At 46.3% G+C, this 26,801-nt stretch overlaps 1 protein-coding gene across 4 annotated transcripts; it reads left to right on the top strand.

The window, feature by feature from the left end:
• The first annotated feature begins 1,822 nt into the window (after positions 1-1,822).
• On the top strand, positions 1,823-25,850 carry GPR173 (G protein-coupled receptor 173). 4 transcript variants are annotated; one of them, XM_072816903.1, is made up of 4 exons: positions 1,823-2,792; positions 12,121-12,261; positions 16,719-16,807; positions 21,777-25,850. In XM_072816903.1, the coding sequence occupies exon 4, from the start codon at positions 21,877-21,879 to the stop codon at positions 22,996-22,998; it is 1,122 nt and encodes a 373-aa protein (XP_072673004.1). In that variant the 5' UTR covers positions 1,823-2,792; positions 12,121-12,261; positions 16,719-16,807; positions 21,777-21,876; the 3' UTR covers positions 22,999-25,850. The 4 variants fall into 4 exon arrangements, with proteins under 4 accessions (XP_072673004.1, XP_072673003.1, XP_072673000.1 ...); XM_072816902.1 differs by having other exon boundaries at positions 12,115-12,261; XM_072816899.1 differs by lacking the exon at positions 12,121-12,261.
• The last annotated feature ends 951 nt before the right edge of the window (positions 25,851-26,801 follow it).

The raw sequence follows: 26,801 nt of genomic DNA, 5'->3' as shown, positions 1-26,801 counted from the left end.
TTTTTTTAATTTTTTTTTATTTATTTATGATAGTCACAGAGAGAGAGAGAGGCAGAGACACAGGCAGAGGGAGAAGCAGGCTCCATGCACCGGGAGCCCGATGTGGGATTCGATCCCGGGTCTCCAGGATCATGCCCTGGGCCAAAGGCAGGCGCCAAACCACTGCGCCACCCAGGGATCCCTATTTAAATTATTTTCTGTGTGAGTTTTAGTGTATTGTATTTTTCCAGGAATTTTCCCATTTATCAAAATTTTCAAATTTGTTGGTATAAAGTTCTTCATAATATTGTCTTAGATTTTAACATACCCTTGAACGGTGTTGTGCTTCCTTCTTTTGTTCCTGATACTAGTTATGTGCCTTCTACATATTTTTTCTGGATCAGTTTTGGTGATTTATCATTTTCCTAGATTTTTAAAAGAACCAACTTTTAGCTTTGTTGATCCTCTCTGTAACAGTTCTATTTTCTATTTTGTTGATTTCTACCCTCATCTGTTACTTCTCTCCTTCTACTTTCTTTAAGTGTAGTTTACTTTTCTAACTTTTTGAGATGGATTTGCTGCCTCTTAAAAATAATATATAATTTAAGGCTATACATTGCTAAGCATAGCTTTAGCAGCACCCCACAGGATTTCAAATGTAATATTTTCATGATCAGTCAGTTCAAAATATTTTCTAATTTCCACTGTGAATTTATCTTTGACTCATGGGTTTTTCCTCCTTTTCCAGAGCACGGTGTCCAAACTTCAGTAGGCATAAAAGTAACCACCTGAAGGCCTTGTCAAAATACAGATTTTGGAGCCTTATCTCAAACCTCCTAGATTATTATTTCTGGGAAGTAGGTCTGGGGATCCACACTTCACAGGCTCTGCAGGGCATTTGGATGCAGGTGGGGTGCAGGACTACAGTCTGGTAGCACAGCAAGGCTTTCCTAAGGGCAGAGAGCAAGTCTGATTCCCCTGTTTCTCCAGTGCCCACCACTGGGCTTAGCATTACTCTTAGCAAGAGTAAGACAATGGGTGAGAGAAGGAAACAAATATAAGAAAATTGTTTCTATTGAGAGACTTGGAGTTTTTGAGTGCTGTGAATTAGTGAAGAACAAATGATGAGGGCATCATTTGGTCCCAATGTAATCCATTCAGGACAGAAATATTTTTTTACTTGTCTTCAAATCTCTGCGTACTAAGCTTCTTCCTCACCTGTCCCAGTTGGTCTGCGGTCCTGGAACGTGGCTTTAGGTATGAGTATGTGCCTGTATATCAGCACAGAGAAAGTAGGGTGGCACGAGAGGCGTCCTGAGAGCAGCTGTTCAGAGCTAAGCAGCGCTCTTTGACCCTCTCCACCGCCGCACCCCGCCCCTTCCAGACCAGCCCACGGGCCTTGGGGGGAAAATCCCCACAGAACCCATTCTCAATGAGGTTATCTATCCTACCTAGCGGAGCTCTAAGCATCCCTCCATTCCAAAGCTTTTGAGAAACTTCCACAGGACCTTTCAGCCCCGACCCGACCCCGGACCCCTATCCTTGCCTCCTCTGCTCTTGTGGCCCAGGTGAGTTGCACTCTCAGCAGCCCCCTGGCCACCTCTCCCCACCTCCACGCGTGCCTCCCTCAAGTGTCCCAGAAAGGCGTCTGGGAGTCTGACTTCCCCAGCCAGCTATTGTCCTGGCCGCACGGTCCCACGCCAGCCGGTTGCGCCCCAGCCCCCGCCCCCGCCCCCGCCCCGCCCCAGGGAGGACCAAGCAGTCGGCTAGGAGTCTGCCTGCTCAGCCTCGCTCTTTCCCTCCCTCTCCCTCCCTGCCTGCCTTCCTCCCCCGCCCGCCCCTGAGGCAGGGACCGTGCAAATCGAGGAGAGGGGGGACTGGCAGCCCGGATGGGGTCCAGCTTAAAGCCCTGGGCTCCCCACTGATGTCCCATCTAGGCTGGGTGTCCCCAACATCTTGGGACCTGGATCTGCGTGAGCCGGGGTGGTTCCCAGGCCAGGAGCATGCCTGCGGCAGACCCACACTACCCCCGTTTTGCATCTGGACCCCCCCCCCGGATGCTCTGAGCCACCCTCCTCAACCCGGATCTAAAACCCGGGACACAGCTATCAGGCCAGCCTCTCTCTCTACCCCACCCCCTCTTTCTGGCGTCCATCCCCTCCCCAACACCACCTCTGCTGCTGCCTCTGGCTGTAGACCTGCACCTTTTCCCCATCCCCATCAGGCCCAGGGAGCGGGGTGAGCCTGGATGAGAGCCCCCCAGCCTGGGGCTCTCCCAGGCCATGGCCAGAGTGCTCCCAGAGAGGAGCCTTGGCCCCTGAGCATCTGCTAGAAGCTTGGCAGAGGCCCCGCGGGGACCGTGTCTTTTGAGGACAAAAGGCGGCGGCCAGCAGGCAGACGGGGCGGGGGAGGGGGGACCGGCAGCCAGGCGGGCAGACGGGTGGCAGGGGCCAGCGCTGGCCCCCCTCCCAGCTTGGCGGTGGCATGAAGATGGGGGTGGGAGTGTGTAGTGGGGGAAGCACCTGCCTGGACCCTCACCTGCCAGCTAGCTGGGCACCCCAATGCTATGTGCTGCCCCCCTGGTGTTCCCCTACACCCCCAATCCTGCCTGGTGCACCCCTTCGGTGCCTGCTTCCCCTGATGTCTGCGTTTTAGACCCGCCGGCTGCTATATCCACGCAACAGAAGCAGGAGTGCCACTGGCCGCCAGATCACTGAGGGTCCCACAATGTGGCCTGGGCAGTGTTTTATCGTGGGTGAGACAGCCTGAACCCCCTCCCTGGATTCCAACACAGCCCTGCTGCGAGAACCCAGGTAAGTAGTCAGCATCTCTCCACCAAGGATGGGAGGCCGAGACTTCTCTTCTGTCTCCCCACATATATTTCAGAGTCTCCATCACTGCCGTGCTCTCTCTCTCTCTCTCTCTCTTTTTCTCTTTCTCTCTCTGACTGTGTTACTGTGTCCCCCACGCCCCATTCCCGCTCTACCACAAGGACTACTTGGGCACCCAAGCCTGGAGAGTCCTCCAGCCATCTCCATCTTCCCCAATCCCAAATGTCCCATGAGAGAGGAACTACCACCTGTTTCCCCACACCCCACACAGGGTCTGTTTTGATCATTATGGTCGCTTTGGGGTGAGAGGCCGTGTTAATATTCCCTAGTGTGCTGACTCTGGAAGGCATGCCTGAGAACCTTGCAGTGCTCTCCTCAATGCCTGCACCCCAGGCAGGCTCAGCCTCCTGCAGCTGCCTCTTCTCCCTCTCCCTCTCCCTCCTCCTCCTCCTCCTCCTCCTCCGCTCTTCTCCAGGTTCTTTGGCCTGCTTGCAGGGTGTATGTGCTTCTGTCTCTGTGTGTGAGCAGGCAGGTAGGTAGACAATGACAGAGAAGCTGATTCCAGCCCAGACCACCACCCACTCCTCTTTTCCTTCTCCCCGCCCTCCCTGCTTTCCTTTCTTTCTACTTTGCCCTGTATCTCCCTACAGGTAGCACAGATTTGTGCTCACTCCCCATTGAGGATATTGCTGTGATTCTCAGCTAAAGGGAGGAAGCCACTGCTGGGAAAGTGAGGTGCATGTGGGAAGCACTTTTAGGCCCTAGGCTGCTTGATGGCTCTGGGGAGGCCAGGACCATGCCACACAACCTGCAAGGGGCCACAGTGGGGGCCCCAGCCTCTATCTAAGGCTCTCTATCTGTTGCGGATGCCCATGTTGTATCTGGGAACCTCAGGTCTTATGGCCTTGTGCACAGTGGCCAACGGTCTTTATGTCTGGAGGAGTAGGAAAGCCTGATATGTGGAGAACATGGATTCTTCTGGGACACTTCCCCCAAGTACCCCCCTAACTTCAGTGAGAGTGTGCCACTTATTGGACCTCAGTTTTTCCATCTGTCAGAGAGACCAGTAACCCTCCCTTCATGGGTGTGTGGGGTGACTAAATGAGTTGGTGCATGCAAATAAAGGAGGTGCATCGTAGTGGCCCTGAAACAACAACAAAGCTCACAGTCAATATTGCTGATTATTCATGATTAATATTGTTATTGATTATTTGGAGGAGGGACTGGTCCCTCTTTTCCAGGGTCTTGGCAGAGATCTAGGGAGGATAGCAGGTAGGCAAATGGGGGTTGGGGAGTGGAAGGGAGGCAGGAGGGGCTCAATGTTGTCACTCTTCCTTTGTAGGGGGTGATGAGTGATGGCTAGAGGCAGAGCCTCCCACCCCCACTCCACTCCAATCTCCTTTCCCTGCACTTGCCCCTGTGTGTGTGTGTGTGTGCACGCACGCATGCACACACAAACACACAGACACAGGCTTGAACTCCCATGAGCTAGCAGAGGCCTGGCTTACAGCCTGCAGCATTCCTGGCCCTGGTGATGTAGGCATCTCTCTGTTGAGGGGAAACTTGGCAAGAGTTGGGCCTGTGGTCAGTGGTTGGCAGTGCCTGGAGACAAGGCTGAAGCTTCTGAGATCACAGGGCTTTTGGGTAGAGCTGGGGTGTGGCCCATGCAGCAGCCAGACCCTTGGGGGATGGGTCCCAGGGATTTGCTAACCTAGAGCCTGAACTGGGGCGGGGGGCAGTGGGGTCTGCTGGCTGGTTTCCGGATGTGGAGATGTGGTGAAACATTGAGTGAGGGGTGGGTGGCTGGAGGAAGGTCCTTAAGGCCAGGGGAGGAGGAGGGGAAAGTCTGAGACCAAGAAGACCCCATGGTGAGTGTAGGAAGGGGTGGGGCTTCTGGGTATAGAGTAGACTTTTCTGAAGAAGCATTTGATATAGAAGGGAGAGAACCCAGCCTGTGGTTTGGATGCATCTGGGCCTAAGAATGGGTATATATGTATAACTGTGAATGTGTGCAGTCTGTGAGTATTTGTGTCTGTCCATGGGCATTGTGGGTGTGTATGAATCTGTGTGTGAGCCAGACCACACGATGGCGTGTGCAAGTGTGTGAGTGTCTGGGTAGGCTTGTGTGTGTACAGTGGAGTAGGTATGACTTTGCATGTCTGAGTGGGTAAGCAAATGGGCATGTTTGATTCTGAGACTGAGTGAAACTGTGTTTCTGTGAGCCAACAGGCCTGTTGAATGTCTAGTTGTATATGTGTGTGATATCCATTTGTCTTTGAGTGTACATGTCTGATTATATGCATATAAGTATGAGGGTTTCAGAATGCTGAGGTATGCATGCCCAGTTAGGTGATGCCTAGCTTTATCTGCATAATTTGTGTGTGCCTATGTGTGCACATGAGTGTAGGATTATCTGAATGGTGTGTTTGGGAGTGTCAGGGTGTGTGTGTGTGTCCATGCATGTATGGGAGGGTATGTGTGTGTCAATATGCTTCTGTGTGGGTGTGTCTGTCATGTATGTGTATGAATATGGCCTGTGTGTTAATGTCCGTGTGGATTGTCCAGCATTTTGAATTGTGTGTATGCCTGTGTGTGTCTGAGTACCTATTGTCTATAGATGGACCTACAGGTCCACATCTAATTAGGGAAATGTTAGTGTAGATGATCACCCTTATATAAAGAGAACTAATTGTGTGTGGGGGGAGTGTGTGAACACACATTTTGTGCATGAAAACATATTTTGTGGGTGTGCCCATGTGTACACATTTGATTATGTATACGGGTATGGCTGTTGAGGGGGGTCTATGCCTGTGTATATATGCACAAGAGGCTGTGTGCATAAGTGAAAGAATGCATTTATATACATGTCTGATTGTGTTTGTGTGAGTGCAAGTCTGGTTGTGGTATGCATGAGTGAATACATTTCAAAATATTTAGTGTGCATAACTCAGTATGTGTTTTGTTTGAGCTCAGTATGTGCTCAGTATGAGCTCAGTATGTGTTTTTCTGAGCTCAAGTGTGAATGTGTGAGTATGGATATGCCTGTGAGTGACCATGAGTGTATATGTGTGTGTGTATGCTAGGATGTGTGAACATCTGGCTGTGTATGCATTTGAGTGAACATGTCTTTATATTTGCCCATGTGTTCATGCACATCTGAGTGTGTGTGTGTGTGTGTGTGAATATGCCTGCCTATATTTGTCTGAGTGTACAGGTGTGTGAATGTACCAGTTTGTGTAGTTCTAATTATTTGTATATGCATGTTTATATTTATTCTGGAGCATATGTTGTAGAAAAGTGTGAGTGAATGTATATGCATGCCATATGTATGTTTGTGTGTGTGGATGTCTTTGCATGTGTATGTGATAAGTGTTAGCAATTCTTCCTATGAAGACTTACAAGTATCTGAGAATATTTGAGCATTCTTCCATGTGTGCATGTGTGTGTCCAAGCCTATCTGAGAATGTGGGTATAAATGGATCTTTGTTTGCATAGCTTCTTATATGAGTATGAACATATGTGAACATACGTAGTGTGCATTCTCATTATGATTGCGTGAGTGTGTTTTGTCAGTAAATTAGTGTCTCCGTGTCTGGTTGTGTGTACATATAGGAATGAGTGATGTGCATATCTATGTGCATATGAATATGCTTATAGGCATGCATGCCCAGTTGTGTATAAACGTCTACGTGTGCTTCAATGTCTGTATGTGAATACATCATCTCATTGACAAGCATGTACCCATCTGGATGTTTATGTATGTGGGCACACCCACACGTGAGCATGTGTGAAAATGCTTATGTGGTCATGTCTGGGAATGTGTGTGTCTACATTTGGGAGCTCACCTCTGTGTGTCATATTTGTTCATTGTCTCATTGGGTGTGATGTAGAGTCTGCCTGTCTGTGGACATGTGGAAATATACCTGTATGTATACCTGTGTTTGTGAGTGAATGTATGTCATTTGTGGGCATTATGTCACATGTATGCATGCCTGTGTTTGAGAGTAAATGGATGTACACATGTGGGACCAAGTGCAGGTGAATGTGCATTGCTATGAGTGTGTTGATGTGTAGGGATAAGTGTAGGCATTTATGCATGTGCCTGTCTGATGGTATATGTGTGTGAGTGAGAGAGATTTGGCCTTGGGCTTATGCAGATAGCCCTAATCCCTGAGGAAGTGATAAAGGAGGGTACTTATGAGTCTGTGTGATGCTATGTGTACACCCCAGCATATACTGATGTGCATGTCTAAGAGTCAGTGGCACCCTGCTAGACCATATCTGGCTCTGTGTAGACATCCTACAGGATGGCAAGCTATAACACCTGAGCAATACATGACCCTTTTCTGGGACCTCCCTGGCCTCAACCATGTGCTGGGCTTTTGCAGGGCAGTGACGGAGGGGGTGTCTCAGGATAATTCTTGTCATCATTCACACTCAAGAAGTAGGGACCAATCATCACTGATGTCCTCCTAGGCAAGGGGGCCTGTGACCTTAGAAATGGATTTCTTTTTTTTTTAATTTTTATTTATTTATGATAGTCACAGAGAGAGAAAGAGAGGCAGAGACACAGGCAGAGAGAAGCAGGCTCCATGCACCGGGAGCCCGACGTGGGAATCGATCCTGGGTCTCCAGGATCGCACCCTAGGCCAAAGGCAGGCGCCAAACCGCTGCGCCACCCAGGGATCCCAGAAATGGATTTCATGAAACACAAAGACCTCCCTTCCCATCCCCACCCCCCACCACTGAGAGGCCAGGACAAAATGGCATTGTATAGTGTCTAAGGTTGGTAAATGGTTTTCACAGAGAGCACCCAAATTATGCCATCCAGGCAGAAATCTAGATGTCAATATATATGTATAAGTAACGGTATATCTGGGCAGAGTGTGGGCTATGTGTGTGTGTAGAAAGTGGTATATTTGGTAAAAGAATGAGAGAGAGGCAGAGGGAGAGAAAGGATCTGGGTTGCGTGTATGTAAGAGACAGTCTGGGTGTTTCTGGGTAAGATATGTATGTGAGACATTTGGCTGTATTTGGGAGGGGTGAGTGTGAATGTGGGAGTATGGAAATGGTACATTTGTGAGGTGCTATGAGAACATCAGCCTATTTGGGTGGAGGACGGTGTGAGTGAGAGTTTGGGTATGGCTGGGTGGGAATATGTGTGAAGATGTGCGTTTTCGAGGAGTATGTGGGTATGGGTGTATCTGGATGGTGCAAGAGAGTGGTGTAGTGTCTGGATAGTGTATGTGTTATATAGTGTAGATGTATCTGTGTTGTGTTAAGAGAGAGTATGAGTGTTTCTGGGTAGAGTGTGCATGAGGGAGTATGAGTGTAATGATGAGGTGGGAGCATTTAAGTATGGGTAAATCTGGATGGTGTGTAAGTGGGTGAGCATATAAGTCTATTAGGCAATGGAAATGTATGATAGAATGTATCTAGATGGTGTGTGTGTGTAAAAGAGAATTTGGGCACACCTGGGTGATTATAGGGGTATATGTGAGTGTGTATATAATTGGAGTATCTATGGCTGGTACGTGGGTGTGTATGTGGATGAGATGTGTGTATAATGTGTGTGAGAGATTATAGGTGTATGTGCATCGTGTGTGTGGAGTGTGAGTATTCTAGATGATGGTGATTAAGAGAGGGGGACAGTCTGGATTTTGTGTATGTGTAAAAGAGAGTGCAGGAGTTTCTGAGTTTGGTTAGGCTTATGACAGCATGGATATATCTGGTGGGAGGAGTGTGTAGGTGTATCTGGATGGTTGTAAGTGGGATTTGCTGGGTTGGAGGGTGTGAGTGGATGTATCTGGATGTCATGTGTGTGAGGTGTGGATATACCTGGATGGCATGTAAGAGAGAGTGTAATGGTATGTGTGGGCTGTGTGTGAGACAGTGTTGTATGGGTATAGTTTGGGTAGAGTGTGTTTGAATATGAATGTATCTAAATGGTGGGTGGGTGAAAGCACAGGTGTATTTGGGTGGTGGAATGTGTAATAAACTATATCTGGATGGTGTGTTGTAAGAGCTTTTGGTGGTGTATCTGGGTGTGTATGTACTTGGATATGTGTGTGAGTGTGTTTATAACTGGATGGGGTGTGTGAGAGAGTTTGGGGGACATTTCTGGGTGGGAAGTGTGTGTTCAGAGTACGAGTGCATCTGAGTGGCATGGAGGGGATGAGAGCATGGATGTATCTGGGATGCGTCTGGGAGGCATGTGTTAGAATTGGATATATCTGAGTGGGATGTGTGTGTGTTAATGGAGATGTATCTAGAGGGTAGTGAATTGTATCTAGTTGATGTGTGTGTGTATCAGCGGTCCATTTGGAATGAATCTAGATAGTGTATATATGTTTTAGAGAGTAGACGTGTCTGGGTTGGGCTGTGTGAGTGGGTCTGTGTTTGGGGTATGTGAGTGTGTGAGCGAGAGAAAATATGAGTATAAATGGATAGGATTTGTGTGTTAACAGGTGTCTCTGGATAATGTGTAGGTATCTGTGTGTGTGAATATACTTGGTTGGGAATTTGTGAGTGTGCTCTGTGTAGGTGTCTTTGAATGGTGTGTGTGTCATGGTACCATGTGTGAGATTGTAGGTGCACCTGGGTCAAATATGAAGGCTCTAGGTTAGGGATGTCTGTGGGTCTGAGTATACCTAATATTGCATATAAGAGTGTGAGTGTAACTGGGTGGAGTGAATGTGGGTGTATTTGTATTAGAGATGTGTGTGTATGAGGATAGTGTGTTCAGATGGGATGTATGTGAGAGTGTGGCTGTATCAGTATTGGGTATGTATGAAAGTGGGTGTGTCTTAATGATGTATAAGAAAGATAATGTGCACCTATCTGGGTGTGAGTGTGGGTGTATCTAAGTAAGAAGCTTCTCTGGCTTGCGTATGAGAGACAGATAGTGTAGATCTGGGTAGTGTGTGAAAGCGAGTATATAGGTCAATCTGTGTGGGGTGTGTGCATGTGAGTATATCTGGATAGTGTGTGTGAGAGAGTGTTTGGGTGTATTTGAGTGGGGAATGTTTCTGAGAATGTGGGTGTATCTGCATGTGAGTGTGGATTCATCCAGATGGTGCGTAGGTGGTATATCTTGGGTGTTTTGTGTGTTTGATGGTGTGGGTGTATCTAGGTGGGGTGTGTGATTGTGGGTGTGTGTAGGAATGTGTATATCTTTCCTAGGGCATATATGCCTCTGCTAAAGTGTCTGTAAATGTGACCATATCCATGTTTGTGTATGTGCTTACATGTGTGTGGCTATTGGTATCCAAGTATGTTGGTACATGGCTTATGTGTACATGGGTTTGTGCTAGAGTGGTGTGTATTTGTGTGTGTGTGTGTGTGTGTGTGAGAGAGAGAGAGAGAGAGAGGTGTTTTTCCATGTGAGTAAGTTCAGTGGGCAAGCTGTCTGGAGCCAGGCTCTGGGTTTGCATCCTAGTTCTGCCATTTATTAGCTGTGGGGCTTTGGGCAAGTCAGCTTCTTACTTGTAAGAAATTAAGCCAGTTTCTTACTTGTAAAGTAAGGGTAGTAATAGTATGTATCTCATAGGGTGAAGATCAGATAAGTTAATATTTGAAAAGTGCTTAGGACAGTGCCTGGCACATAATAACTCCTCTGTGCCATATCAAGTGTTACCTAGTACTACAATTATTGCATGTGCCTGGTGTATAAGTAATAGTATGTGTCCATCTTCAAGTGCAACGGAATAGTTTCTATGTGCATATTTGCCACATCTGTATCCATGTGTATGTGTAAGAAAGTGAGCAGATTCTGTGTATATGTGTTATTGTATATAAAACTGGCTTTATACTTATATGTATCCCAGTGTGTGTATAAACCCATGAGTGTATGAGAAAGGAAGTGTGTGTCTAGGAGGTCAATGGAGGGGGTTTGGCCATGCATGTGTATTTCCCAGTGTACACCTGGGTGTATGAATGTACACATCTGTATCTATGGTGATGTGTGTCCCTGTGAGTGCAGATGTTACCTGTGTTGCTGGTATGCTGCATATAGGGGTGCACATGTGTGTGTGTGTTGTGCACGTGCACACACACATCACTGTGTTTTTATCTGAATATGTAAATAGGTTTGTAGTAGTCAGGCTGAAACAGTATACATGTGAATTTCTGTTGAGTCTATACACATAAGGTTAGTATCCAGGTTTATATATGATGGTGTGTGTGTATAAAGGATTTGTGCTTATATGGCCATGTATCAGGATGTATGTTTTTGTGTTGTGTAAGTGAATGCATAGGTGTGAATGGGTGTGTGCATCTAAGGGTTTGTGTCTGTGTATAAGCATTGGTGGCTATGTGGCTATGTATATGTGAGTCTGCATTGCTCTATATTTGCCTGCCTGCCTCTGCGTGTGTAGCAGTGAACCTGAGCGATATGCCAGTAAGTGTGAGCATGTCTGTACTATGTGTATAATGTTTGTGTACCAGGGCAAAGTTTGTATAAAAGAGTGGATTTTAATCTCTTACTATAAGAGCCTGGGGTGGAGGAAGGACTGGATCTACAGGATGTGAATCGACTTACCCTGTGCCTGAATGTCAGTTCTTATGTCTATGCATGCATGATTGTATGTGAAAGCATGTAGGTCCATACAGTTTGGTTATTTTTCTTAAGACAGACAGAGAGAGAGCGAGCGAGCAAGGGGGGACAGAAAGAGACAAAATCTTAAGCAGGTTCCACGCCCAGCTTGGACCCCAGTGGGACTTGGTCTTATGACCCTGAGATCATGACCTGAGCCGAAATCAAGAGTTAGATGCTTAACTGACTGAGACACCCAGGCACCCCAGGTCCATATGATTTGGTATGTATGTGTCTGCATGTGTCCATATGTATGGGGAGTTTTTCTCTGCCTAGGCCCCTATATTTCTATTTAAGGATGGTTATCTGTGTGTGTGCATGTTTTGTATATCTTTGCATGATTTGCTGGTAGGTGGGTGCCTACACACATGCCTAACTTTCTGTGTAGAAGAGGAGATGTGTGTGTGTGTGTGTGTGTGTGTGTACATATATGCATATACCTGATTGTGCTTATAAGCTGGCGTAAGTCTGGATGTGAGTGCAAATTTGAATCTCAATGTACATGTGTGCTTGTATGCACATATCTGTCCATGTGTGCTAGTGTGTTTGTGCAATGTGACTAGATGTGAATGTCTTAGGGCATTCCCAACTTGGCACATGGAAAGGGTGAAATATCTATATAGCACATTAGAGTAAACTGAAGAAGATTTAGGGGTACTAGGGTGAAAAGAAATTCCTTACATTTTCTTTATTTTTATTTACTTATTTGAGAGACAGAAAGCGAAAGAGAGCACGAGCAGGGAGGAGAGGGAGAAGCAGGCTCCCTGAGAGCAAGGAGCCTGATGCGGGGCTTGATCCCAGGACCCTGAAATCATGACCTGAGCTGAAGACAGATGCTTAACTGACTGAGTCACCCAGGTGCCCCATATTTTCTTTATATTATATGAATTATGATGAGAAATACAAAAATGCAAAGTTTGAGGGGAGTTACTAAATACTGAATTTGTATACAACTTTCAAGTGAAATCTTTTCAGGATTTTTTCATAGCACAGTTAAACTCACTTCTGGAAACATAACTTTTATTCACTCATGCAAGTTTGTAGTGGTAAACATTCATGCCCACTTCTGAGCCTTCAGTTGTGACTGCCTTACTTTATTTTATGGTAATTTGACTCATTTATGAACATTTCCATCATGACTTGGTAATGTAGTTTGTGCTGGGCATAGATATTCTACATCAAGTTACTGTGTTTCTTGGTAAAAATTCAAACAAAACAAATGAAACAAATAACCATTAGTACTTTTGACACAGATATAAGCTTATATTGTGACCTGCTACTTCTTGATCTTGGAAAGCCTGGTGTTGAAAGTAAGATTTAGTCCATGGTGGTCGTGCAGGCACAGTTAGCCCTAATGTCCTCAGTAATTAGCTTGAATGTATGAAACATAGCTGCATGATTCTGCAGGTTAGCAAAGCTCACCTGAAAAGCATTAGCTTTGAGGACATCGGGTGCCATTTTGGTTTCTCTGAAGCTTTCACACCATACCAACCTTTCTTAAGAAACACAATAGCTAACTGCTTATTAGTCCCTCTCTCTTTCACCTCCCTTTCATAACTCACTTGTTTTTACCATGGCCAGGTAGAGACCCAGGTTTTTTTTTTAATATTTTATTTATTTATTCGTGAGCTACACAGAGAGAGGCAGAGACATAGGCAGAGGGAGAAGCAAGCTCCCCGCGGGGAGCCCGATGCGAGACTTGATCCCAGGACCCCGGAATCACAACCTGAGCCAAAGGCAGACACTCAACCACTGAGCCACCCAGGTGCCCCAAGACCCAGGTTTTATACTCGAAATAGCTAATGATCTCTGCTGTCTCTTAGTGGTCACCATCAACAGGAAACGTATTGCATGAGTGGGTGGCAGCAAATGGTCAAAGATTTTTTTGTTTTGTTTTAGTAGTTAAAACTCCCTTCTCTGCAATAATCAGAACTTGGATAATTGATGAAACCTTTGTCCTAAGTAGACACAGACAAATAAGTCTTTTTTTTAGTATTCAACTTAAAAACACCAACTAAATATCGCCCAGGGAATCATATATAACCTCGCTTCTAAGTTTTAATTTTGCTTTGAATCCATAAACCTTGACAGTATACTTTCATATATTTTTGACTATCTTAAATTTTTTTTTAGATTTTATTAATTTATTCATGAGAGACACAGAGAGGCAGAGACAGGCGGAGGGAGAAGCAGACTCCCTGCGCTAAGCCTGATGCGGGATTCATTCAAGGACCATGGGATCACAACTTGAGCCAAAGGCAGGTGCTCAACCACTGAGCCACCCAGATGCCCCAGGTGTCTTAAAAATTTTTTGTTATAACTTTATTCATATGCTCAAAGAGCCATTTGTTGAAAGGAGTAAGCATCAAAGCTGCAAATGCGAGTCTTTCACAAAAAATGCTGAAAATTTTCTTTTAGCTCATAAATCTTTTACAAAATCCTTAAACACTTAGATTTAAAACAGTAGAGAAAAGTGTACTGACCCCAAAGCTTCACAGAAATCCAACACACCGGTGGGTGGTAGCTCGGATTTAATCAAATTCACTTAGCATCATTTATTGTGGAAATTAGACCTACAGGCAAACTTTTATACATGAATGCTCCTTAGTGCATGAATCTCGGCATTTTCAGAACAAATTCCAGAATGTAAACTTCATGCCATCTCAACAGCAGCAGCAGTGCATGGACTAATACAGAGTTTCCATGATATTAGAAAATATTCATGTATCACTTTGAATATTTCAACCTTAGTTTATTTTGGTGCTTCTTGCATTTCTCTTCAGGCTTTCTTACTATGAACCGAGCACTTCCTTACTATGAGCTGAGCACAATTAATCAACATCTAGAGATGCATCAATATAAAATGAAAACCCTTTTGATTCAATCTTCTTAGTGACATTTCAGTGTCCTTTGACCCGTCATCACTGTGTCTCCTAGTAGCAATAGTTGAAAGTGACCCCTTTCTTATTCTTTTTACTCCATTGGTCCCAAATATGATGTGGACAATTTCCTGGCAGACTGCTAGAATGTTCCTGACAGAACGTTGAGATTCTACTGGGAGGGACATCTTAGCTTTACTTGTTAATCATGCAACCCTGTCACGAGTTGGTTGAGCTCCATCTAAGAATGTTCTAACCTGAATAAAAAAGAAAAAAGAATACTCTAACCCATCTCATAAAAGAGCCAGGCTTCTTAATTTGCATTTTGAGTTGCCTTTTTTTAATTTTTAAAAAATTTTTTAGGGGATCCCTGGGTGGCTCAGCGGTTTAACGCCTGCCTTAGGCCCAGGGCGTGATCCTGGAGTCCCGGGATCAAGTCCCACATCGGGCTCCCTGCATGGAGCCTGCTTCTCCCTCTGCCTGTGTCTCTGCCTCTCTCTCTCTCTCAGTCTGTGTCTCTCATTAATAAACAAATAAAATATTAAAAAAATTTTTAAGATTTAATTTATTTATCTGAGAAAGAGAGCACACAAGCAGCGGGGAGGGGCAATGGGAAAGGGAGAAGTAGACTCCCTGCTGAGCAGGGAGCTGGATGCAGGGCTCTATCCCAGGACCCTGGGACCATGACCCTGGCAGAAGGCAGACAGATGCTTAACCCACTGAGCCACCCAGGTACCCCTTTGAGATGCTTCTAAAAGTCCAAATATTTCTCTTTGTGAGAGTGTTTGTTTCATGGACAGTTGATCAACATAGCCTACTGGGAAATGAAGTTTCTTTTGATAACTTTTCCACGCAAATTGGACTTTTAGGGTGAGGATGAGAGGGCTTATTTGGCAACTGAATCCAAATTTGGGACAATCCTCATTAAATTGCTTAAATTAGGGACAGCCTGGATTATTTGGGAAGGGAATATGTCTTGTGAGTTTCTGAGTCTCCTGATTTTCCAGCTTTAATCAAAAAGCCCATTTTGATGGGAAAAGAAATATCTTAAAAATTCATTCATACGGGGAATATAAAAAATAGTGAAAGGGATTATAGGGGAAAGGAGAGAAAATGAGTGGGAAATATCAGAGAGGGTGACACAACATGAGAGACTCCTAACTCTGGGAAACGAACAAGGGGTAGTGGAAGGGGAGGTGGGCAGGGCGATGGGGTGACTGGGTGACGGGCACTGAGGGGGGCACTTGATGGGATGAGCACTGGGTGTTACACTATATATTGGCAAATCGAACTCCAATTAAAAAAATATACAAAAAAATCTAAATCTACTTGAATGTGAAGTATTGAAGGGGGCCAGCAGATCTTCAAAAACTGATTTTTTAAAAAAACAAATTTGAGGTCTTCTGCATTCTTAAGAGAGTAGTGCTCTGGAAGCAAAGCCTTAAAGGCCTGTCTTTCCTGGGACGCCTGGGTGGCTCAGTGGTTTAGTGCCTGCCTTTGGTCCAAGGGCGTGATCCTGGGGTTCCAGGATTGAGTCCCACATTGGGCTCCCTGAGTGTAGCCTGCTTCTCCCTCTACCTGTGTCTCTGCCTCTCTCTGTGTGTCTCTCATGAATAAATAAATATTTTTTTTAAAAAAAGGCCTAGCTTTCCCTTTAATGAATCAATTCAATTGCAGTCAGGTTTTATTCTTTTATTGACGAATATTTTTACCTAAAAACAAAAGGTAATAATTAATTATGAAATAAATTATGAAATCCCACCAAGAATCAGATTTGGCTAATTTTTAACATTAAAAGCCAGTCACAAAAAAATAAAATAAAATAAATAAAAGCCAGTCACAAGCAAATCAGCAAATAAACCAAGAAATAATAAAAAATATATTGTAACATTTTTAAGAGTCCTTTCAGAAATACCGTGAAATACTTATAGATGAATGATATAATAGATATGCTTCAGAATACTTGGAAAGTGGGGGAAATAAGTGAGGTTATAGGCAAAACAAGACCATAAGGGTTGATCATTGGTGAATCTGGGCGATGAGTGCACTGAAGTTCATTACTGGATTTTTTACAGTTTATACTTTTTTATATCTGAAATGTTTTAGAAGGAAAAAAAGTTTTTTTCTAAAGAAGCAGAAATCAAGGCAATTAACAAAAGAGTTGGGGCACCTTGGTGGCTCAGTGGTCGAGCGTCTGCCTTTGGCTCAGGGCATGATCCTGGAGCCCCAGGATCGAGTTCCACATCGGGCTCCCTGCATGGAGCCTTCTTCTCCCTCTGCCTATGTCTCTGCCTCTCTCTGTGTGTGTCTCTCATGAATAAATAAATAAAATCTTACAAAAATAAAAATAAAAATAAAAATAAATAATAACAGACTATCTGGGATGTTTCAATAGAAAGGGATCCAAGCATTTACAATCTCCCTTTGACCCCCTAGAATCTTTCTTGGTCTGACTCCCTGCTATGGTATGTGCCCACCAGCCGAGCAACTCTGCTGTTTCCACCTGTGCCTGAAGGAATTGGCTGGTATGTGCACATATGTGGGTTTGTCTCTGGGTGTATACCTGTTTCAGGGTGTGTATATCAAGTAATGTGAGCAAGTTTGTGTATGTACACGTGTCTGTTTGTGCAATAGTATGTTTGTATACATGGGCAGTTTTTCTCCTTGTGGTTGGTTGTGTTATATATTGCATGTTTTCTCTTTGTGTCTGTTGGAGCTGGTATACTTTCCTGTATAAGTGAGTGTGTGCATGAATGGGTATCTGTGTGTACATGTGCCAGAATTTATATGTCTGTTTTGGCAAGTATGGCTAATGTATGTGAAAGAGTTTGGATCACTTGGCCTCTGTGTGTTAGAGTACATCATGTGTGTATATGTGAGCTAGCTTGTCTGTTTTTTTCTCCATGCAGATATATTTGTGGATATCTGAGGAGGATTCTGTCTGTGTGTACATACATGTGTGTGTTTGTGTGTATGCATGTGGCAGAGTTCAAGTGCATGTGAATATGGTGGTATATGTAAGTGACTTTGAGTATTAATTTGTGTAACAGTGTATGTGATGACATAGGTATGCCACTGTGTCCGTGCCTGTGTCTGACTATGTGAGATTTGAAAAATCGAGTAATTGTATATATGAGTCTATGTGTGAGTAGGTTTGAGTATGTGTATCTGTCAGGATTTGAGTGTTCATCCGTGTGTGTGTGTGCGTGTGTGTGTTAGGGGGGTTAGAATTGTGGGTTTATGAGCCATTGCACATAGGTGTGTCTGAGTGTGTCTGTGTATATGAGCAATTCTCATCCCTCTCATACCTAACACCCTCTTTTATGTAACATTTTGTAACACCCCTTTACTATACGGAAATGAAGTTCTTAGGTAATATAGTCTCTCTGCACATATAATTTCAAAAGAAAATCCTTATAGTACTTCATGCAATCTGCATGTTGTATTAATTCTAATATAAATAAATAAATAAACAAATAAATAAATAAATGGAAAGTGATTTATAAGGAAGTAATTTGTATTTTGATATGTGAATGTGTTAGACATGGCAATCCCCAGGAAATTCAATAAGATAGTTAGAGGCTTGTAATATCTTATGAGTAAATGTGGGTTTGGAAGAGGAAAAATCAGAAGCTACCCCTTGCTCAAAGTGCAGGAAAATGACAGGCAAAGGCCTAAGGGTAAGATTTTCCAAAATAGTTAACTCAAAGAAAGTGCTCCCCCAAACAAAGTACAGTCTCCTCTGGACTTACTTGTCAGCTGTATTCCTGGGTAATGCAGGGTATATTGAACTAGGGGGAAATTTGTATTTATATGCGAAATAGACTTATTAGATTCAAGGTTCAGTTCATTACTAGGCCAAAGTCCTACGGATTCAAGACATGTGTTGGCTGTGTGGGACTGCCCCACACATCATTGGATGGCCAGCATCCTTCCCCGGACCCCTTCGGTTAGAAGGATATCCTATGCCCGTGCATTGTGGCAACCCAAACTGCTCCTACAACTTTCCGAAATGTCCCCTAGGGGGCAGTAACGCCTTTGTTGAAGACGACACACTGTTCAGACTGAATGCTGTGCCTGCGGAAGGCCCCCTAGACCACGTACATGCTTGCAAGGCGATGTCCCTGTGAGTGAACTGGTTACTGTCCATAGGTCTCCACAGCAGTAGCCTATGTGTCTGTGAGTGTCTACCTATCTTTCTGAGGGGGTCTGGGCACGAGCAGGTGTGTATATGTTGTGTGCATGCGCTCACAGTTTTAGCCCAGGATGGGCCCAGGCCATGGCCACCCGTGTGCTCAAAAGAACCTTCTCCCTTCTAGAGCTACCCCAGCTTTCCAGGCTACCCCAGATTTTGTTCGTTTGCGGCTATTGTTTTGTGTTGTTTTGTTTCATTTTAGTGTCTGGTTTTGTTTTCACCAAAGCTCTGGGCTATGAATTATCCACCTTCTTGATCTTAGTGTGTTTCTCTGTGTCTCCCACTCTCACCATCTTATTTCTGCTTCTCCCTGTCTCTATCTCTCCCTCTGTTCCAACCCGTCTCTATATCTCTATATTATTCTCCTTTCTTTCCTGGCATTATCCCTCTCCTTGTCTCTCTCTCCCTCCCTCCTTCCTTCTCTCTTGTGCTCTGTTTCTCTGTGTGTCTCTGTCTCTTTTTCTCACTCTTCTTCCCTTTTCTGTCTCTATTTCTATCTCTTCCTGTTTGTGGGTAAGGCCTGCTCTCCTTTCTCTGTTTATTTCCCCCCTTCTCCCTCCCATGTCTCTCTGTCTCTCTCTCTCTCACAAACCTCTTTTCTCGAACACTGTGTATCTCTGATTCTCTTTTATATCCAATCTCTCTCTGTCTGTAATGCTTTCCCCCTTCTTCTCCTCAAGGCTAAGGTGTGTGTGTGTGTGTGTGTGTGTGTGTGTGTTTGTGTGTGTACACATTTACACATACCCAGCTGTCAGCTGGTGCAGTTCTGTGGGAGCTATCAGGCCTTGAGGACCTAAAAGGGCGTCTACCAACCCCAATTCTCCCAAGCCCCTGCCCTGGCACCTTCTCATGGTCTATTGGCATTGCATTTGAGACTTCGGAGTGTCATCAAAAAAGCTTGGCCCCAGATGGCTGTGGCAGGCCAGGCTGGATTGAGCTGGGAAACAGTATTGAGGGGTGACTTTTTTTTTCCTGGGAGGGAGAGGGTAGAAAGGCTCCACTCAGCCCTTTGTCCTTCAACCTCAAGGCCGTCTCAGCCCTAACAGTAGTTCTGAGCTTCTCCAGCTTCCCTCTGGGACCTACAATGTTACATTATCACACTCCCCTCCCCTGCCCCCAGCTCACACACAACAGGAAGGCTTTGCCCGTGTCCTCCCACTCCTTTACTTCCTAGGCTGCTTTTTCAGCAAATCCTCCTTGGATGCCTCCAGGCCTCCCTCCCTGAGCCACCAGCCCATTTAGTCCCTCAACCAATTGTTTTAACAGCCTTTGTCCAAGGGCCTACTATGCGTTGTGCATTGCTCCTCTAGAGGAGGATGTCTGAATCTATAATCCCTGCCCTTGTGGAGCTTTCATTCAAATACGGAGAGGCAGACAATAAACTGAATTTTAAGTAAATTATATAGTGCATTAGAAAAATTAATTTTATGAAGAAAAATAAAGCAGGGTAAGAGACACAGAGTGTCCCTTATTTTTCACCTGAATTATTGCAGGAGCCTCCTGTGTAGTTTTCCCTACTTCCACCTTTGCCCCACCTGGCCTCCTCACAGCAAGGGGGATCCTTTTCAATCCCGGGTCATTATCACATCTCACCTCTGCCCCCGTGGCTCTCATCTCACTCAGAGTAAAAGTCACAATCCTTACCGTGGCCTGCGTGATCTGGCCTCACCACCTTTCTGACCTCACTTCCCACCACTTTATGATCACTCATTCCGTTGCATGCATAGTGGCCTCCTTGCCTTCCCCAAATACACCACATGTGCTCCCACCTCAGGGCCTTTGCACTGGTTGTACCCTCTGCCTGGACTTCTCTTCCCTCCAGTATCCACATGGCTCACTCTCACCACCTTTAAGACTTTGCTTAGATGACACCTCCTCCATGAAGCCTTCCCTGTCCATTTCATCTAAAAGTATACTTCCCCCACCCCTAGCACTTCATAGCCTCTTTCCCTCATTTACTTTTCTTTTTATTTTTATTATTTTAAAGATTTTATTTATTTATTCATGAGAAACACAGAGAGAGAGGCAGAGACACAGGCAGAGGGAGAAGCAGGCTCCATGCAGAGAGCCCGACGTGGGACTCGATCCCGGGTCTCCAGGATCATGCCCTGGGCCGAAGGTGGCGCTAAACCGCTGAGCCACCTGGGCTGCCCTACTTTTCTTTTTAGAAGCTTATCATCATCTGACCTACTGTACCTCACCTGTATATATTCTTTATTATCTAGAATATCAGCTCCATAAGGGCCAGGATCCTTTTCTATCTGGTTCACAGCTGTGTCCCCAGCACCTGGCACACAGTAGCTGCTCAATAAATCATTTTTCAATGAATGAGTGCACACAAGCATACACATATCTTGATATTCATGGTACTCCCTGCCCCATTCAAAATACAAACCCAAGTCCTTGTCATGGCCCACAGCCCTATACAGTCTGGCTCCAGACATCTCTGTGATTTCACTTTCTACCGCTGTTTTTGTGCCTAGCCTTTTCCACCACACTAGTCTTCCTACTCTTTCCTGAGCATCCTAAGCACACTGCAGATCATAAATAATAATAATATAAAAACCTATTTAACCTATTTAGTGGCCAGCATTAATGAAAACAAATCATGAAATAGAATAGAACTAATGGGGTACATCACACATAAGATCAGTGCTGTTTTGCGAAACTTTTGATTCAGTTATGTGTGCATGCATGTGTATATGTATGGGGTTATGATGTAAAATGTATGGCTTACTATGGGCAGAAATCAAAATGGTCTGAAGAACATAACCTTGGGGCTTTGCAAAGGGGGAGAAGAGCTGCACCAACATCCCCACCTCACAGACCTACCAATGGAGGAAACAGGTAACAGAGGACATCCAGAGAGGTGAAGCACCCTCCTTCACCCAGCAAGGAGAGGGTAGGAGAGCAATGGGCCAGGGGCAGGGCATGACACCAGCCGGGGAGTAAGTGCAGAGGCCACTAACACTGCCCTTTCTGTTTCTTCCTCACCTTTCCTTTCCATCTGTTTCTCACTGTTTCTTTTTCTTGTGTTTCTCTCTCTCTCTCCATCTCTATCTCCGTATTCCCTCTCCCTCTTTCCCTGTCTCTCTGGTTCCATTTCTTCTTATCTCTTCTCACACTCATCCTCCCATTTCCATCTCAATTTGTATCCATTTATATCTTTGTCACCGTTTTCTCTTTGTTCTCTCCTTTCTCATGCTGTGCCTCTGTCTGTGTTTTTGTCTCTGGCTCTCTCCTGCCTTCATCTCTCTATCTCTCTGTGTCTGTGTCTCCCTCATTATCCCCATTTACAGGTGCAGCCGAGCAGGACAACTGATGGAGTCCCCCAGGGCCCATCGAATAATACTGGACTGGCTGATCCCGTAGGGTTGGGAGCAGCACCTGCCCCTCAGTATGGCCAACACTACTGGAGAGCCCGAAGAGGTGAGCGGCGCACTGTCCCCACCATCGGCATCAGCTTACGTGAAGCTGGTGCTGCTGGGACTGATCATGTGCGTAAGCCTGGCAGGCAATGCCATCCTGTCCCTGCTGGTGCTCAAGGAGCGTGCCCTGCACAAAGCTCCTTATTACTTTCTACTGGACCTGTGCCTGGCTGACGGCATACGCTCTGCTGTCTGCTTCCCCTTTGTGCTGGCTTCTGTGCGCCACGGCTCCTCATGGACCTTCAGTGCGCTCAGCTGCAAGATTGTCGCCTTTATGGCCGTGCTCTTTTGCTTCCATGCGGCCTTCATGCTATTCTGCATCAGTGTCACCCGCTACATGGCCATCGCCCACCACCGCTTCTACGCTAAGCGCATGACACTCTGGACATGCGCAGCTGTCATCTGCATGGCCTGGACCCTGTCTGTGGCCATGGCCTTCCCACCCGTCTTTGATGTGGGCACCTACAAGTTTATCCGTGAGGAGGACCAGTGCATCTTTGAGCATCGCTACTTCAAGGCCAATGACACGCTGGGCTTCATGCTTATGTTGGCTGTGCTCATGGCAGCTACACATGCTGTCTATGGCAAGCTCCTCCTCTTCGAGTATCGTCACCGCAAGATGAAGCCAGTGCAGATGGTGCCAGCCATCAGCCAGAACTGGACATTCCATGGCCCTGGGGCCACCGGCCAGGCTGCTGCCAACTGGATCGCTGGCTTTGGCCGTGGGCCCATGCCACCAACCCTGCTGGGTATCAGGCAGAATGGGCACGCAGCCAGCCGACGGCTCCTGGGCATGGACGAGGTCAAGGGTGAAAAGCAGCTGGGCCGTATGTTCTACGCAATCACACTGCTCTTCTTGCTCCTCTGGTCACCATACATTGTGGCCTGCTACTGGCGAGTGTTTGTGAAAGCCTGTGCCGTGCCCCACCGTTACCTGGCAATCGCTGTTTGGATGAGTTTCGCCCAGGCTGCTGTCAACCCGATCGTCTGCTTCCTGCTCAACAAGGACCTCAAGAAGTGCCTGAGGACTCACGCCCCCTGCTGGGGCACAGGAGGTGCCCCGGCCCCCAGAGAACCCTACTGTGTCATGTGAAGCAAGCTGGTAGGCAGACAGGCAGGGAGAAGGTCATGGCTACCGTGATGGGGCCAGCAGTAAGGGAAGGGTGAGCCCCACACAGGAGCCTTTCTTTCTGAGCTCCAGCCCTAGCCCCTCGAACCACCTGGAATCTAGGCACCTTTGCCAACACCTCCCCAGGGTTGGAGCCTGGAGTGGGAGACTGGGAAAGAGGTGTTTCTAATTCTGTGGGGCCTGTCTTCCCCTGCCTCCTTCTCCACTTCTACGATCTCTCTCCTTTCTTCTCTCTCTCTCTCTCTCTCTTTCTTCCTCTTTCTCTCAGAAGTGACAATTCAGAAAAAGAAAACAAGACTGAAAATGCAGGGTTTTCTACTAACAGTTGAGAAGACAGGCTTTCTTGCTTTAATGTCTCTCCTTCTGACATTGTCCAGAAGGCAGAAATTTGTCCTGTAAAATAGACTTCCAGAGCTCTTATTGCCCCCTCTGCTCCCATGCACCCTCCCCTCCTGGGTCCTTTAGCAAGGCCTGGATGTTGGGGAGAAATTCATCTGCTTACAACAGGGACCAAAGGGGGTGCTGGGTCCCCAGGGAGCAGAGATGTTTAATTGCTATGTTGTGTGCAATGTTGTTTTAAGCTAACCCTGGTCCCAAGCCTGGTTTCTTCCCACTTCCTACCATGTCCAGACCTCCTAAATGTTTCTTGAGCAGCTGTTCAAGAAGCCAGAAGTGGAGGGAGAAGGACCCCTAGGATGGGCCCAGGCTAGGACCTGGGATGTGAGCTGCACGCCTCAAGCTGAAGAGACCCAAGCTTGGCTGCATTCTTTCGAGCTGCCTCCTGGATCCCCAGCCCCCAACTCCTCTTCCTGAGGATGGAAATCCACTCCAGCCCCACTAAGGCTGATGTGGGTGCCATACAGGCAGGAGCATTTCTCCCAGGGAAGTGTAGGGAGAGAGCCAAACTCCCCAGAGTAACTGGATCCCAGTGCCTGGGGTCAGAGCAGAACTCAACCCCAGAATTGTCTCCTGGGTTCACACTATTCTATGGAAGATGAAAAGTTAGGGGGTGGCCTTGGTGTAACACATAGTGGTATAAGCTCCAAGGCACTGTGGACTTGAGTCCATTCCTATCTGACCTCTTTTTGTCCCCTTCAAGCCTCAGGGGCCTCAAGCCCCTCTCGGTAGCCCTTGGCCTCCTGGGCCCTCAGCCCACAACTTCCTTCCCCTGAGTAGCCTTCTCCCCCTTCCTCCCTCCACCCAAAGTGGAGCAGACTGCAGCCAGATTCTCCAGGTGGGAGAGCCCAAGCCTCCCTTCCAGGGCAGAGTCCACTCTGGGCTTACATCACTGCCAGTTCTTATGGACTGGTGAGCTAAGCTGGCATTCCTTTGCCTGGCCTTGCCCAGATTCTTTGTCCCCCTATCATTTCCTGGGGGAGTGGGAGATCTGTATTTATCTACGCCCTTTCCCTTCCTGATAGAAGCTGTTGTCCTAAGCTCCCTCCCTATCCCCAAGACAGCCCCAGAACTGGGGAAGCCTTGGCCCAAGAGGAATGGGGAGGGCACTCTAGGCAGGAGAGACGTTAATGAGCCTGGCTGTGGGGTGGCCCTGGAAAGGCAGGCCAGAGTGGCTGAGAGGCTGGGGTGAGGGTACCTGTTCTCTCAGTGATAGTGATGGGAGTGCCTTTCCCAGGGAGTGGGGTGGGGGGACCACAGGGGTGGGAGTAGATAGGGTACATTCTGGAGGGTTTTCCTCCATTTCTTTTTTCTAACTGCCTGGATTCACCATTGGATTTTGTAAATGGAAAACTGAAAAGAACAATGCTATATTGGATGTTTTCTCTTTTTGACTCTGTGTGTGTGTGTGTGTGTGTGTGTGTGTGTGTGTGTCCTGTTTGCATGACCACATGTGGGGAGGTATGATTGAATGGGACTGTTTCTGTGTGACTTTGTGTGGGAAGGCACCACTGCCTGGTGCACACATGTGAGCAAATGCCTGTATGTGGAGACGTATAGCACATACACACACACACGTATGTACCTAATTAAAAGAAGACAAAGGAAAGTATGTGCCTGCAGTAGGAAGTAGAGTGGTCAGAGCATAGAATTTTTAAAATGTACGTATGTATGCAGCAAGAGGGTGGGCTTCCATCTCGTAAAATCTTCCTCCTGTGGCCCAGGCTCTGAACACGAACGCGGGGGACAGGATACTTGAGAACCCCACCTCTTCCCAAAGCCTGGAGCCCCCAGGTACCATTCCAACTTCTGTATCAGTCTCCTCTCCAAAACGCACACAAGGTGTTCCTAAAAGTGGACCACTTTGGAGAATAGAGACTGGGATTTGGGGATCACAGTTGAGGGGGAACTAATGAGGTTAGAAAATGCCCCCTACAAAGTAATGGCTTCTGGAGGGGCTATTCAGTCTGGGATGAGAGCCCTTCTGAAGAGGGCTCCCACTGTATACAGCTGGAACTTCGGTATAAGCTTTGACTAAATTCGGAGGAGGCATGTTACAGGGTGGGGGAAAGCCAAGCCCGGGAGTCTACCCAGCTAGCTTGCTCCCTGGGCACTCACTTTACTATTTATTTACTTATTCTCTCAGGTGCACAGAATTGAGTTGACCCTACTCCTCAGTTCTTGGCACACTACATCATCGTTGGTCCATGCGAGTCCCCTTTATTCTTTGTTTTGTTTCATACCCTCCATCACCCATCACTGATCCAATCCCCTCTCCCACATAGGCACTCACTCTCGTGTATTTAATGTATGTCCTTCCAATTCACCGTTCATGTGTTTATTTGCATATCTGTGTATCTGTGAAAAATATATGGTATTGTTATGTGTTTTAATTTACATAAACAGTATTGTACTATAAATCTTGTTGTTTCTTTTTTCACTCAACATTCAGTTTTTGAGAGATCCAGCCTTGTTGCTGCACGTAGATCTGATTCATTCTAGTGGTCCATCTTCTACATATATCACATTTTTCTTATCCATTCCCCTGGTGATGGGTCTCTAAGCTGCCTCCAATTTTATGCTACCACAGAAAGGCTACAATGGGCAGTTTCCTACATGTCTTAAGGATGCCTAATTTAGAGGAAAGGAAACTGAAGCTCAGAGAGAGGCAATGATGTGGTTAGGGTTACAAAGTAAGGAGCAGACCCGTGGTGTGAATCCCAGACCTAAAGCCAGAACCCTACCACCATGGCTCAGGAAAGACCATCCATCTGGCCCCCCGAAATTTAAAATACAATTAAAAACATCATACACTGGGGAAAAGGTGAGGAAAAGATTGGAAGGAGACCAAGTATTCAGTGGATGAAGAGATATAAAGTCCTAGAAAAATGTAGCAGATGAACGGAATCGCAATCATTTTAATGACGCAGAGAAAGTTACTTTTTGTGTGCGATTATTTCTAGAGCCATTTTGCGGAGATGAAAACGCCACGTCAAAACCTGGCCCCAAACCATAGGTCCTAGCCTTCTAAATTCCAGGCTCCTTTAGGGCAACCCTATCTCCGGGGGCCACATCACGGTTCGCCACAGGGGCTAACGCCAGGGCTAGGGGAAAGGGCAGATTTAAGAAGTGCGTAGTTGCTGAGGGGAGGGCAGAGAAGGGGGAAGACGACAGCGAGGCTCTCCCAATTTTGTTTGAGCACATTATGCTCAGAGCCTGCGTTTGTTTTTTTGTTTTGTTTTTTGGTCTTAAGAGCCACTGGTACTTTTCCCATTGGGTGAGGGAGAGGGGCTCCTTTCCCTCAGCTTTCCTCGCAGCCAATCGCCCAGCAGCTTCCCTTTAGTCGCTGGGGCATTCAGCCCGATGATTGG

This window comes from Canis lupus, chromosome X (assembly GCF_048164855.1).
Source record: "Canis lupus baileyi chromosome X, mCanLup2.hap1, whole genome shotgun sequence".
Classification (NCBI taxonomy): Eukaryota; Metazoa; Chordata; class Mammalia; order Carnivora; family Canidae; genus Canis; species Canis lupus.
The sequence above is the reverse complement of the archived record's forward strand: the minus strand, read 5'-3'. Positions and strand labels throughout refer to the sequence as shown.